At 34.4% G+C, this 16,302-nt stretch overlaps 1 protein-coding gene across 1 annotated transcript; it reads right to left on the reverse strand.

The window, feature by feature from the left end:
- Positions 1-1,593: 1,593 nt before the first annotated feature.
- Positions 1,594-1,959, reverse strand: LOC110914604 (2S sulfur-rich seed storage protein 2). The gene has a single exon (XM_022159392.1). The coding sequence runs from the start codon at positions 1,957-1,959 to the stop codon at positions 1,594-1,596; it is 366 nt and encodes a 121-aa protein (XP_022015084.1).
- Positions 1,960-16,302: the final 14,343 nt, after the last annotated feature.

The following is a 16,302-nucleotide window of genomic DNA, read 5'->3' on the forward strand; positions in this document are numbered from 1 at the left end:
ATTAAAAACAAAAAACAAACATAATTATATATTACATTACCGTCATCAAGGCAAACGAAATATCCCCAAAATTTGTTCTGAAAGTGGGACAGAGAGAGCTTCGGTTTTATCTTTTCCTTTATGAACAAATGTTGAGTATTGAGAAGAGGGGATTTGAGGGAGAGATACATTGAAAGTGTGGTTTGAATTTGAATGTGGAGCCTGAATGATCTATCTTATATATATATATATATATATATATATATATATATATGGGGCCAGAATTTTGAATTTTGAATGTAAAAAGAGCTTTCAAATTTGTATGCGGGCAAAGCTTTGCCCTTTTGTATGTGGGCAGAGCTTTTAAAGTTGAATGTGGGCTAGGGTTTTGAAATTTCAAAGTGATTTTATATTAACATTTATGATGCAATAATGACATAAGAAAGACATTGTTGGACAACCTCTATGGCTGTCACCTGAGCTTTTCTTATGTCACTGCGTTTTCTCCTTTTATAGAAAGTATAGATTGTAGATGAAAAGGTAGAAACATAGAGATAATCTCAACCATCTATCTATTCCACATCTATGGCTATAATAGAGTTTAGTGGGTTTAGTCTCTTAGATAGATTTTAGTAAATATCCCCCCCCCCCCTCTATATATATAATAGTTTAGAGGGAAAGTTCTATGCATAACATAAAATATTGTGAGAACACACAGAACACAATGAATCACCTATTTTTTCAATTCTAAAAATCTAAAACGTAAATGAAAATGTTACAAATATAAGATTTATTGTTTCTTATACTAGAATTCAAAACAAAATATGAAAAATTTTCACTTTTTGTATAACCTACAAATATGTAGGTTATGTAAGCTACGTGTAGGTGAAAAACGTATGGTTTTTTTTATATATATATAATACACATATGAACGTAAGAAACATAAAATTTAAAAAAAAATGAAACTTAAATCCCAAAATTTAGTGTTTTGGAGTTGTTTTTTTTGTTCTCGCAATAGTTATTGTTCTCTAATGATCCTCATCCTAATAATTTAAATGTGTCTGAATTAGTTAGTAAATGATAAACGAGCGTAGCTTGTGTGTCAAGATAGGGCTCGTTTACAGCCCTAACACTAATATTTATTCATTGTTTCTACATTTTAATTTAGTTGAACATTATTTGAAATCAGGTCCATATTTCGGTTGACACTTTACAACTTTGAAACTAATCGTGCAAACTAAATAATTTGATTTCCTTTATTTTTTATAAACTATACTTATGACTTTCAATTTCACTTTTGAACTAAAAACATGGTTTTAAGTTCTAATTCACCAATCGAAACGTTTTAGCATCTTTGATTTTCATTTTACGGACCTCAATTAAGGGTTCTAACCTACAATTTTCTTTAAAGGAGGTGAAATGGACCCTAGAGAAATTTACAACAAAACAGTACATATCACACTAACATGACATTAACCATATATTCATGTTGTCTACTACGCAAGTCTTCCTAGTACGGAGAGACTGCTTACATAGTGTTGTGCGTATTATTCCTTAATTGATCTAACAAGATACTTCAAACATAGTACTTCATTATCCAAATGGCTTGGCTACCTAGACAGGGCACGACCCTGGGCCTAAACTGCATGTCTTCGGCAGATTAGGTGCTTCTTTCAACAACCGTTTCATTCGTGGAGCATCCCATCCTCCTCCTTGTTGTTGTACCCGTACAAACTCACGTATTTCCATGCATCGACATCTTTGAGCTAGCTTCCCAAGTTGTTGACAACAACGTTGCAAAAGCGAGTCTTGTGGTCTTGTGACTGCAGTGGCAGCTCCATACCTTGACAAGAACATGTGGCAGTATTGCATTGGTTGTTGCTTGATCTGACTAGGGCAGTTCACCTCAGTTGAAGCCTCCACAAATGTCCATATGCCGATAACAAGGAGAAATACAAAGATTGCTTGTGTTGTCGCCATTGGAGACAGGAGATGCTGATGGTTTTGTATACATGACAATGGTATTTATAGAACTGGGTACAAATGGATATCTTTTGTTGTACTTATCCAGGGGCGGACACAAGCATAGTCCAAGGTGGGCGGGCGCACCCCCGGGGAAAAAAAAATTTAGTGCTAAGTTCCGTCGAAAATCTCGTCCGCATCCCTTGGAATTTTTCGTCCGCACCCCTTGAAATTTTTCGACCGCACCCTTGAATTTTTTCGTCCGCACCCCTTGGAATTTTTCGACCGCAACCTTGAAATTTTTCGTCCGCACCCCGTAAAAAGTGTTATCAATTTATATTTTAAATTTTTTAGTAAACTCTTATTTTTTTTAAAAAAATACTACCTAAATTATATAACTTTTAATACCTAACTAACTAAACCCAAATACCCATACCTTTACCCCCTTATAATTTTCCTAACTAGCTAGCCCACTAAGTCTTAGCCCATTAACCAAACCCAACAATATTTCAAACAATAATAAAATAATTAAAACCCAAAACCTTTAGAAATTCTCTCCCGCTCTCTCTCTTGCGTCCCTGCACTGCCAACGAATAACATCACCCAGCGACAATAGTCTAGCAGCCGGCGACCACCGTAATCAACCACCATACCACCGTCGTTTGATGCTAAATCTAACCGGAATCCGAACACGGGTAAGTTTCTTTGTTATTTTGATGATTTTGGTTGATATTATAGGAGAAAAAAGGGTAATAAAGTTGTTAAATAGGTTTGAAATTTTGTATGTTTTGACGTTGTTTATGGTTGTTTAGATGATTTTTAGGTTGATTATGTTTTTTATATATTTTTAGTGTGATTACAACTTACGTTATGATTTCTAGGAATTGAATAGTTGAAAATTAAAATTAAAATTAAAATTGAAACATTATATTATGGAGCGATGAACTTATGTTATATAGAGAAAGAATTGCTTAAGAAATTAGCTTTAGATGATGTTTTGGATAGATTTCAAAAAATGAAAATCCATAGGGCGTCGACGTTTTAATTATGTTTGTAACAAGGTTTGACATGTTTTTGATGATTATATAAATTTAGTTTGATGTTCGTTTGTTTTACATGACCCGACCCGACCCGATACGAACCGATTTTCTTACTTATATACCTAGGGGCCTAAAATTTTTAAAAATGTTCCACACCTCCATAAAAAAATTCCTGGGTCCGCCACTGTAGTTATCTGAACTAGTACACAAGAATTGATTTTTTGGGTGATTCCATAATTAGAGCAGTATTGTTTGACTAGCAGAATGTGAGGTGGCGGTGTTGGCAGCGCGCAAGACATGAGAGGGTGGATGTAGAGATGCACACAAAAATTAAGTCGGTTTTGAACCCAAATGAAACCCGGTTCTAATTATTAATTAACTAGAATTTAGACCCGTCGCAATACGGCGAGGATTCTTTAGTTATAACTAAGTCGATTTAGAACCCATACGTTATGTTAAACCTGTCAAATGGGAAAAAAATGGTCGATGTAAAAATGTTAACCCACACACGCACGTTGCGTCGTGTTAACTCGCAAAATTTAGAACGAAACGTAAAAACGTTAAACCACAGACGCACGTTGCAATGTGTTAAGTCACAAAATTTAGAACCAAGCATAAAACGAAAAATTTGCGGAAAATAAAACTATAAAGGAACAAAGTTGAAAGTAAAAAAAAGTTGCGAGTATAGATTGCAAAAGATAAAAAGTTTTGGGTTAAAAGTAAAAAAAAAACAAATAATTTTGGGTTAAAAGTAATTTATTAAATACTTTTTGATGAAAAGTAAAAAAACTTTTTTTTTTTTTTTGAAAAACCCCCAAAGCCAAGGTCACCACAACCATATGCATAACCATTTTTTCTTTAGAAAACCCCCAAAGCACACCCCGCGTTGCGGCGGGGCGTAAAACCGTGTCAAATAGTACTAATGTCACACAACCGTCATCGACCACCAACACTGACTCGACCTACGATCTGCGTGTTGCGACGAACCTGTCAAACATGAAAAAATAGAGGTAAAACGTTGAACCACACATGCACGTTGCGCCGTGTTAACTTGCAAAATTTGAAACAAAACATAAAAAAGTTGAACCACACTCGTACGTTGCGTTGTATTAAGTCAAAAAATTTAGAACTATACGTAAAACGAAAATTTGGCAAAGATGAAAAATATAAGTGACAAAAGTTGTGAAGTTAAATTGTAAATAATGAAAAGTTTTGGGTTAAAGTTAGAAAAACAAATTACGTAAGGTTAAAATTGCAAAAGCTAAAAACCTTTGGGTTAAAACTAAAAAATCAAGTTTAGTTTTGGGTTAAAGTTAAAAAAAATTATGTAAGGTTAAAATTACAAAAGCTAAAAACCTTTGGGTTAAAAGTAAAAAATCAAGTTTTTTTTTTTTTTTTTTTTTTTTTTTTTTTTTTAAAAAAACCCCAAAGCATAAGGTACAAGTGATTATCCACAAAAAAACTTGCTTACTTATATATGGAATAATTTGGTTAAACCCAGTTTGTACCGGGCCCATAGGGTTGAAATTGGTCTGTAACTCTATACTTTTAATGAGCACGTGTGATTGTAGCCGTGTTTGGTTACTTGTTTGTCGGTTTTTGACTTGTTTTTCTTGTTTGTTGTGAGTTGCTTGTTTTTGTGTGAAAATCTAGTAATGGCATATCATTTCTAGAGAACTGAGGTGTACAATATTCCTCACTTGTTTTATTTGGTTGATGAATGAATTTTAACCGGGGTAACCCTTTACCCAAAAAAAAAACTCTATACTTTTAATCCGGTTAAATTAAGTCTGGTCAAAGCCGAAACTAAACGGTCAAAATCCGGTCACACCCGATTCTTTCCTCTCCAAAATCCGAGTCCAACCGGCCTAGTTTGGCCACAAACCAGTTTTGACAAACGTTAAACCAGCCTGACTTGGTTTCAACTGGAATCGGTTTGGGCCCAAAACCCGATTTGCGCACATCTAGGTGGATGGAGGGCGCGCAAAGTCTAGGTGTGGTGTATATTTGTCCGATTAGGCCCACTAATTTCAGCCAGATGTGGGCCTATGATTGGATAACAGTACTTAGATTCTTATCATTAGGTTTTATTTTATACGATGGAACATAAAGAAATGAGTCGATATCATCTAATCCAACACAAGAAAACAAGAAATTTACATGGACCACACAATATAAATTACCTGATTTGCATTTCATACTCTTAATTTATTGTGTTAATTGTGTCTCGTATCATTTATTAACGGTGTTAAATAAGTCATCGTGTTATTTAACAAAAAAGCCATACATTACGGTTTACTAGATATACTAACAACCCCTAACTCATAATCTTTTAAAGACCTTACAACATAAAACCTTACAAATCACATCTAACATGACATTTCTGCCAGCAGTTTATTCATGCAACTCTGCTTACATATATAATGTTGTATTATTTCTTGATCTAACAAGTTACTTTAAACGTAGGTGTTTATTTGTATTGAAATCCAAGTGGGTAATCAAAGCGGGCACAACCCAGGGCCTAAATTGCATGTCTTGGGCAGATTCGGGGCTTTTTGCAACAACATTTCTTTCTTGTATCATCCCAACCTCCTCGTTGTTGTACTAATTGCACAAATTCACGTATTTCCATGCATTGACATCGCTCATCTAGCTTCCCAAGTTGTTGACAGCAACGTTGCAAAAGCGAGTCTTGTTGCTTTGTGACAGCGGCTCCCTCAAACCTTTGACAAGAACATGTTGCAGTATTGCATTGGTTGGTGCTTGATCTGACTAGGACAGTTCACCTCAGTTGAAGCGTTTACAAAAGTCTAGGGCTGATATATCGTGTATACCTGTACACGATAATACACGAACACGATAATACACGATACACGAAATCCCATACACGAACACGACACGATAAGGTTTCGTGTCCAGTTTTCCATACACGAACACGAAATATTTTTTAACAGGTATACACGATAATTACCTGTTAATGCCTGTTTACGAATGTTTCAATAATTACATATCTAGGAACCTGTTTAGTGAAACAAAAGTTGCCAAAAGTTAACAATAGGCTTAAATAATCCATAAACGCATAATCCGTAACAAGTTTGAAACAAAATCCATAAATGACAAATCACAAAAGGTTTAAATAATTCATAACATCCATTCAAAACAATGTAAAGTTCATTGGAATAGGAACGGGAAGGGTTAGGGAAACTAGAAAGATCAATGTTTTAGAAACCGGTTTTTAAATCAAACCGGATTAGGCTAAATAATGGTTCAACCGGTTGAACCTCGTTGTACCGAGCGGTTCAACCAGATTGACTAGCAAACTCTATAATTTCATAAATTACAACACCAACTCCAAAGTTAATCCAAAAGTGCATGATTACATATTAAAAGATGATCCAAATGTAAATCCATAATAAAAAATAATCTAATAGATAATCGAAAATCATTCAATTTTCCAACAAGCTCTTTTAAATCAAAGTATACGATATGTTTAAGTCATTTGAGTGTTGAATACATCAACTATTTTCGTTTCATGCTATACTAAATAGGAACTTTTAGTTATACGAATAATTAATATTGTTTTCGTCCCTGTGGTTTGTCAAAAATCACTATTTCAGTCCATTAGTTCAAAATTTGCGATTTCAGTCCCTGTGTTTCACTTTCATAACCATTTTAGTCCCGTGGTTTCACTTTCGTAACCATTTCAATCCATTTATTCTGTTAGTACAGGGACTGAAATGGTTACGAGGTGACCTGAAATGGTTATGAAAGTGAAACCACAAGGACTGAAATTGCAATTTTTAAACTAATGGACTGAAATAGTGATTTTTGACAAACCACAAGGACGAAAACAGTAATTAACTCTATATAAATATACGTAAGATAAGTAACATATATAATAAAAATAAGTAACAACCCAAACTAAAATAACCCTGGGCCGGTACCGGTGTTACGTTTCAAACCGATATACCGGATTTTACCACCGGTACAAACCTTATGTCGTTTCCCTTATTTATCGGGGTGTTTCGTACCGGATTTACATCTGGAAACGTTAATACCGGTATAACCAGCCGGTATTTACCGGTTTTTAAAACATTGAGAAAGATAAGTGATAAAACAAGATTTTCAAATCACATGGACACACTAAATTATATTTTTTATTATATTAAAATTGTTAACATGTATTAACAGGTACTAAACAGGTAAACAAGTATTTTACCTGTTTAGACACGAAAATTAACAGGTATTTTCGTGTCTACCTGTTTAGTACCTGTTACCTGTTAAGGCCATACCCGATACCTGTTAACTTCGTGTAGGTTCGTGTCGTGTATTCGTGTTCGTGTCTAAAATTGTTGGCCTTACAAAAGTCCATATGCGTAGGAGTATTACAAAGATTGCTTGTTTTGCTGCCATTGTAGACAAGAACTTATAGTTTTGAGTGCATCAGTGGCGAAACTTTAAAATTTTCACCGGCGGGTCATAAGTCACCGGACCAAAAAATTCAATATAAGTAAATTTTATTTTTATAAAACTGGTGGGTCGAAAACGTATATACCTAAAAAAATTCTATACGAAACGTACATACATAACAATACTGAGCAAAAAATTTGGGGGGTCGAGCGCCCCCGGCCCCTTAAAAGCTACGCTCCAGGTGTGCATGACGATGGTATTCTTAGTAGTATTGCGGATACAAATGAAGATCCTTTATTGTACTTATCTGAATTCTGGACTAGTACACAAAAAATGATTTTATTTGGTGATTCCAAAAATAGAGCAGCATTGTTTGACTAGTTCTGCGAGGTGATGATTTTTGGTTGTGAGCTGACGACAAGAGAGGGTGTGCACGTCAGTAGGAGAGGGTTATGCAGCCTATCGCATATATATATATATATATATATATATATATATATATATATATATATATATATATTGAATTGCGCTAAAATGAGAATCACCCCGAGTTGTAAGAACCGCGAGAACCACACCATCCGGGTCGCCGTTTACCACGATTTTTTTTACAACTAGATGTGTGTATTATAAACACATCCGTAAAAAAAAAATTTTAAACGCCGCGCCCGAGGGGGTAGTTTTTTACACCACAAGTTTGGTGTAAAAAAAAAAGAAAAAAGAAAAAAAAATAAAAACACCAAACTTGTGGTGTAAAAAACTACCCCCTCGGGCGCGGCGTTTAAATTTTTTTTTTACGGATGTGTTTATAATACACACATCTAGTTGTAAAAAAAAATCGTGGTAAACGGCGACCCAGATGGTGTGGTTCTCGCGGTTCTTACAACTCGGGGTGGTTCTCATTCTAGCGGTCCCCTATATAGAATATATATATATATATATATATATATATATATATATATATATATATATATATATATATATAGGGTTTATTTGGGTTTTCTCAACTCACATGGGTTTTCGATTTATCTTTCCCCTATATATATATATATATATATATATATATATATATATATATATATATATATATATATATATATATATATATATATAGGGGAAAGATAAATCGAAAACCCATGTGAGTTGAGAAAACCCAAATAAACCCTATGTAACATTTTTATTTTTTTTCTAAAAAAATTAGGGAATGTAATATAAGTGTACACGGACCTATTTATGAAAAAAATGTAAAAAACGCTTACTAATTTTTTTAAAAAAATGTTGAAAATTTGTATGTTACATTTTTTTTGGACATGTATATTATGTAACCTGAAATTTGTAACATTTTTTTTAAAAAAAACTACTTGGTGTTTTTTTGTGTTTCTTTTTTAAAAATGTTCAAATATATGTATATTACATTTCCTATTTTTTTTAGAAATGTTTCTTGAGTTTACATGGGTTTTTTACAAAGGTTTTCTGAGTTTTCTCAACTCAATTGGGTTTTCGATTTATCCTTCCCCTATATATATATATATGGGAGAGTTCATTGAGAAACATTAAAAAAGTGTTAAACCAGGAAACACTTTTAAAAATTCAACTTAACTTGTTAAAAATTAACTTTTTTCTAAAGATTTCTCGTCCTTTTTACTTAAAAATACATGTAGAAACGTTTTTAATAAAAAAATAAAAAACTAAAAAACTAAAAAAATATAAAAAAATGTTTAAAAAACAATTAAAAATATATATCTTATAACATAAACTTAGCATGTTAAAAATCAATTTTTTTAATTTTTTAGCGCTTTTCCTTATAAAAATTAGGGGTGGTAAAAAAAATCCGGATCCGAAACCGAATCCGAAATATCAAAAAATCCGTATCCGAAATATCCGAAATTTCGGATATGCGAAAACCGGATAGTCCGAATTTTCGGATTCGGATATGAATTTCAAAAATTTCGGATAATCCGATTATCCGATATCCGAAAACTAATTATTTTTTATAAATATATATAGTATATGAGCATTATATTTAGTTTGAAGTATTATAAAAATTAGTAAAAAAGTAGTAAATAATTATATTCGTGTGAATTTATGATTGTTTTTAATTTTAAATGTTGGAAACTTAAAAAATCGAATATAAGTTTAGTTTTAGTCTATACACGAAACATATTTTTTGATTTTTTTTAAATAAATTCGGATATCCGTTTGGATATCCGAATCCGTATCCGAAATTTCGGATATCCAAAAATCGGATATCCGAAATTTCGGATACGGATTCGGATATCAATATTCACTATCCGAAATTTTCGGATATCCGATTTTTGGATATCCGAAAACCGGATAATCCGATCTTGAACACCCCTAATAAAAATGGGTAGAAACTATTCCAATAAAAAAATCAATTTTGTAAAAAAAAAATTAAGCCTTTTTTTAACTGTTTTTTTATAAATTTTTACTTTTTGATTTTTTTATTAAAAATGCTTTTAAATTATATATATAGAAAAGTGCCGAATTTTTTTTTAAAAAGTTGATTTTTAACATGTTAAGTTAAATTGTTAAGAGTGTTCCCCGGTTCCCAACTTTTTAGTGTTTCCCAATGAACATCACACACACTATACACACACAGTGGCGGAGCCACACTTTGAACAACGGTGTCGTCCGACACCATTGAATTTTCTGGAGCAAATACAAAGTATAATAGGAAAAATTTGAACGACACCGTTATTTTTTTACGAGCGACACCATTGTCTTTTTACAAACTACACCATTGTTTTGTTTTCTTCTAAAAGAATTACATAATAAACAAATTTATATTTCAAAAATTAAGCCCAGTTACTTGAATTTAATTAGTATACTTTAAATCATTAAAGGTCCATGCTTAATTTTTATTTTTTTTTCTAATCCAACATTATAGCCCCGTGTCTATTTGGTTTTGTTTCAATTGTTTAACCTAACAGGATGTTTGATGATCATTTGAATAATGAAAAAGAGCAATTTTTTTTTGCAAGTTGCCATTGAAAACATTATGAATCATTTTCAAAACATGAAAATGCGTACAAAAAGCAACTATTAAATACATTTTTTCAAATAACTTTGTAATTTTATTATGTGTTTTTATTCAATAACATTGTACTTTTACTATGATATTTGTTTTTATTATGTGATTTGATCCGATAGATCCGAACCGATCCAAAAAGTTCGACTTCGGGTTACTATAAACCGGGGTATCCATAAAAAATGACACCATAAGAAAAAATTTCTGGCTCCGCCACTGTACACACACACACACAGGGTATGGTTCATGCGAGAACCACCTTTATTACAAGAACCAATGTGAACATATAACAACCCTCCTATAGACCCTTAACATAACACTAAACGTCATAAAATACACCCCGTATGCGAGAAACGGGCCTGAAACACCTTAATATTTACAAAAATCAAATAAAAACAAATCCTCACTTCGCTCGCGGGCCGCGACCCATCTCTTTGGGTTTGTCGCGGGGCGCGACAACGTGTCACCAGACGACACCATGATCTGCCACGTGTCCCTTACGTGTTGAAGCTAGATAGGTGAGTCGTCAAGGCTAGGGCCTACCCTACTAGTCTCGCGGGCCGCGAGAGAGGAGCAAGGGGGCTTTGCGGGCCACGAGCCGCCCTTTGACCAGCCCTATAAATAGAGCTTCAGCCTCATTTGTCGTTGTTCTTTTCTTTTCTTTCCTTTGAAACTCTAAAGCTATCATACTCGGGATATTATGCCCCTATAAAAGCAAAGCTCTACCTCATTGTAAGTTTTATAACCCTATTTTTTACCCTACACGATCGATCTAGGGCTCCGTAACGCATGTCAAGGCTCTGCCTGACTCAGTCGTTGGAGTTCTGTCTCGTGTTACACCCGATTGATCTAGGACAACGTAATGCATGTCAAGGCTATGCCTGAATTAGTTATTGGAGTTCTGTCTCGAGTTTTACGGTTAATATGATTTGGGTTATTTTACTAACACGTGTGCATTGTTTAATTTTAATAGATAATAACCAGGAGAATTACCAGGAAGCTATAGTAGTAACACCTTGTCACACCCCAACCGATGGCGGAAACATCGGGTCGGGACGAACAAATCGCTCAAAGCATCATAACGCTACTTGTTTCGATATAGATTAATCAAAATTTCATAATTAACTTAAATTGTCATACAAACCAAACAAGATCAAAATTGTATCAAAAACATCCCAAAGTTTCAAACATAACCTAAATATTGTTTTTCTAAGGTGTGTATCTAAGGTCACCCTAGCTTGATTTCTTCACGTCCAAACTTATCAACCTGCAACATGTATTAAAATACAATCAACAAATGTTGGCGACTATATAAGTTTAATACATAGCATAAATAGTTTAAAATGTGAATCTCATATCCAACATGAATAACATATTACAAGTATCAACATGCTAGGCTCACGTAATCCATATGTTAACCTAAGTTTCCAACGCGTTAACTGTGCCTTTCCTACATCGTTGCCACGAAGAGGAGGTAAAAGAATCAAACTTAACAATACCCCAAGTCTCAAGGGTGATGCGTTAACCCTATAGCGCTACAATTGTCAAGGTTGGCTAAACATAAGATTCAACATTCACATAGCGTATAAGACTCACAAATATCACAAGTATCATGTTTTCATGTATAATAGTGGATAGAGCATGTTTCAAACAAGTTTCAAGTGTCGTGCATTTATATAGAATACATGTTGCATCCCAAAGTGTTTAACACAAAAGGGGATCGAGTATACTCACAGTGGGTGCTTAGATCCTAAACAAAGCTTACTTTGATCGAAGGGAGCGCTGGATCAGCCTGCGTGCGGGAACAGATCATAAGTCCTCTAAGTGCTGAACCGGTTGGAAATAGAGTGTCGGGTGAGATAAATGTTTAACAGGTGATCCGAACGGATGGTCATCCAGACGGATGGATCCGGGCGGATGGTCATCCGGGCGGATGGCCATTCGAACGGATGGGTTCCATCCGGATGGATGGTCATCCGAGCGGATGACCATTCGAACAGATGTTCATTCGAACAGTGTGCGGGTGTGTAACACCCCTAAAACGGGTTTGGTAATCAAACCACGTTAATACTAAAAGACGGGTAAAGTACCGTTAGTGGTAAAATTTACCCGGTGTGTAATAGGATTTTTAGATAAATAAATCCAATGTTAAATAAAAAGGGGTGAAAGAATGTTAATGAGAAAATAAAGTTACGAGAGGCCCGAATTAACGGGACTTAAAATAATTCGGGTTATAACTCCCTCGAAACCCACCAATTAACTAGGAATATCAACCTAGTTAAATATATGCCTTAAAACTAGGGGTGTAAACGAGCCGGGCTGAGCCCGAGCTCGACCAGGCTCGAGCTCGGCTCTTTAGGTTTTTATGAAGCTCGAGCTTGAGCTCGGCTCGGTTCGAGCCTACTTCTTTGAGCTCGAGCTCGGCTCACGAGTAAAACCCAAAGTGTGACATCTGTGCTTGTAATCATTGTAAACAATTCAGTTATCAATGAAATAAAGTTATTTGATCCCAATGTTTGTTTTTTTATGTTTCATGTTTTTCATGTTTTGGCTTTTATTCAATTTCAAACTCTATATCGCTTTCTGGAGAATTATACGCAAACTGGTGAGTAAAAAACTGGTGAGTAAACGTAATCAGTTAAACGCGAAAAATACTCCGGAACATCAATTTATGCTTAACATACCTTAAATAACCTTTACATAACTTAGAAATAAGTTTTGAAGGCTTTGGTATGCCGATTTGAACTGTAACGAACATTCCGGAACATGCCCATAAGTTAAACACACCCTAAATATCCTTTACATAGCTTAGAAATAGGCTTTGAGAGGTTCGGTGTGCTAAAATAAACTTTATGTTCATTCAGGGACTAAAAGCGTCAAAAAGTGCATAAGTTTGCATTCTCGTGCATAACTTACGTTCTGAATACATCCGGACACCCAAAAATTTATGCAAGCATTAAAATATTTTATTTTAGTGTTTGGCATAAGAAAATCCATTCGTCGCGCAATTTGGATCGTTTTTCGCGCTTATGCGCATTCCGTCGTAATTAAGCAAACATCGCGATCATACGACCAAACGAACCGACATCCGGAATATTTTTGAGCATGTTTCAAGTCCCCTACACTTTAACTTCATCTTAGAGCCTTGAAATGAGGTTAACGGGGCTTAAACGTGCCAAAAAATGGGCCAAAATACATGTTTCTGAAGTTCAAGGACTAAAACTGCAAATTCTGAATAGTCAGCCAAGCGGGGCGCGTAAGTGTCTTCATGTATCTTACGCGGGCCGTGTGAGAGGCCCAGTAACAGAAACCAGTTTCTGAAACAGCAGCTGGTATTCATTGAATTTGGACATGCTCTTGATCAATCTAGGGGCAAATTTTGATGGTTTTCCAGTACCCCTAGTATTACAAAACAATGGGCACAAGTGGAGGGTCTAGATCAAAGCTCGTTTCTCGATAAACGATCCTAACGGTTCTAGAAATCCTATAAATACCCACCTTGTCTTGCTCATTTCCTCACATTTGATCTGATTCAAAGCTTTCTAAGTGGAAGTATATGCTTCCTACCTGAAAGCGAATCGGGCCAAATCTTGCGGGGACCTTTTGTAAGTATTCTTTCGGGCTTTTCATTCGTTTTATCGTTAAAAGTCAAACTGCGTTTGACTTTCTGCATTGATCAGTTTATGGTCAACGCGAAGTTCGTTTGAACTTCATAACGTGAGCGTAATCACGATGGTTATAGTCCCTAGTGACTATACCTACTGATTTCCACGTTATTTAGGCTCAGTGACGAGTCGTAGTTTCGGCCAAAATACGCTTTCTCGCGTATTTTGTAACCAAACTACTCTAGGGTATTAAAACCATTTGTTTTAATACCAAACCTGTTTTCTAACTTTACTAAACATGTTCTAGCATGTTTAGCTCGTCGCTTTTAGATTTGTGCTTGTCTAGGGTCATAAGGTAAGCGATCTAAACAATCGCTTATACTTTCGAACCCGACCCATTTGGTCGATCTTTAGGATCCGACCAAACACTTTAGGTGACCATAGTTGTATAGGGAATAACCTTCCGAGGTTATACCTTATGGTCACATCGTTTAAATAGTTGTATGATAAGTAGTTCTTATACCTTAGGTAAATTACCAAAATGCCCCTTTTCACGCTAAAATTCATTTTAAGCCTATGTAACATGATTTTTGGTATCTAAACTAATTTGGGAACAATATTAAACATGTTAAGGCATATCTTGCTTGTCATAAGGCTAGTTAGGCGATCCGAATGCGTTTTACGCGAACGACGCGTTAAAGTAGCATAAGCTACCTAAACGGGTCGTAACGGGTCAAAAGCACTTAGGATAGGTTTCGTTTTAGTATGTAGGCTTTGTTAAACCATATTACATAAGTTCCCACACTTATTTGGTTTACAAACCCTTGTACTACCCGATCCTCCGATAGGTCTGTTTATTAATGTAGATACCTATATTAGGTGCCGTTTAAATCCGTGATCTTCTAGCTTGCTTGGTGGATATCTAAAGTCTATTGAGCAAATCTCAAGTGAGTACATAGACCCCTCTTTTACTGTTTTCAAATTTTTTGGGGTGAAACACATGTGCCTACTTGTTACTTTCATGCTTTCCATGTTTTACATTATATGCTTGCTATGTTCATTTGTACACTATTAGTACATGATTTCATTATGTTTTGCTATGTATGTTTACTTAGCATGCTAGCACATTGATTTACATTACATTACTTTGCTATATATGTTTACATGGCATATTAGCACATTGTTTTACATGACTTTTCTGCTTTATATGTAACTTAGCATACTTAGTACACTGTTTTCAAATAACATGTTACATTTGGTATAACATTTGGTCTGCACAAACGAAACTTATATACATTCATTAACATTAGCTACGCCGCTCGGTAGTAAGTAATGGTACCATAGGACTTGACAAATCCCGTTCCTGACATCCTAGGTTTGTTTGGATGAAAGGAATGACTGAATCCGAAAACATTTCTTTTGATAACCTTTACTTAGGGTTATCCGTCTGTCTCAAGGCTTGAATGTATGCGTTAACTTACCACATAAATGTTTGTATCATTTAAAACATGTTTTTACTTTGCAAAACATAACTTTTTGATATACTCAAAATACTTTGTTTTGTACATCTTTACATTTGGTTTAAGTGAATACATTTTACTTAACATACATAACATTTGTTACACATACATGACTTTTTCGACTTTTAAACATATGACAATGGTTTAGACAAGAACATTTGATGGTTGGTTTAAACATGGACTTTATACATTGGTGGTTTGTTTAAGTGACTTAAGTAACGAGACGTGTGTAGTATGATACAAGCATGGTGGATACGCCGCTGGTACTTCCTATATATAAGTGTTTGTATCCTATTACATGTCGTAGCATTACTTAAATCATTCAATTTGGACTTATACATTTTTTTTACACAAATAACATATTTTCATAAGACTTTGTTTTACAAAAAGCAACTTGTTTTATACAACTTATTTTTACTTGGTCATTCTTTTTCTCTTATTTATACATATCATCTGATTTTATCGCTTTTCAAATAATTTACAAAACAAAACAATTTACAAGGTTCATGACTGAATTTTATTAAGCATTTTTCTAAAACGATTTTTGAAAAACAATCTTCTGCTTTAAAATATTTTATTATATGGTTTTGAACCCTTTTTGATTATTTCAAATTGATTTTGAAATTTTATCATTTGTTTTTGAATGATTCTTTTGGCCTTGTGCCTTCCAAGTTTTCAAATCTTGTCAAAGTTTTGGGTTCTAAATAGTGTGAACACGTGCAAACTGGAAGGGTGAATGC

The sequence above is a fragment of the Helianthus annuus genome, chromosome 15 (assembly GCF_002127325.2).
Source record: "Helianthus annuus cultivar XRQ/B chromosome 15, HanXRQr2.0-SUNRISE, whole genome shotgun sequence".
Taxonomy (NCBI): Eukaryota; Viridiplantae; Streptophyta; class Magnoliopsida; order Asterales; family Asteraceae; genus Helianthus; species Helianthus annuus.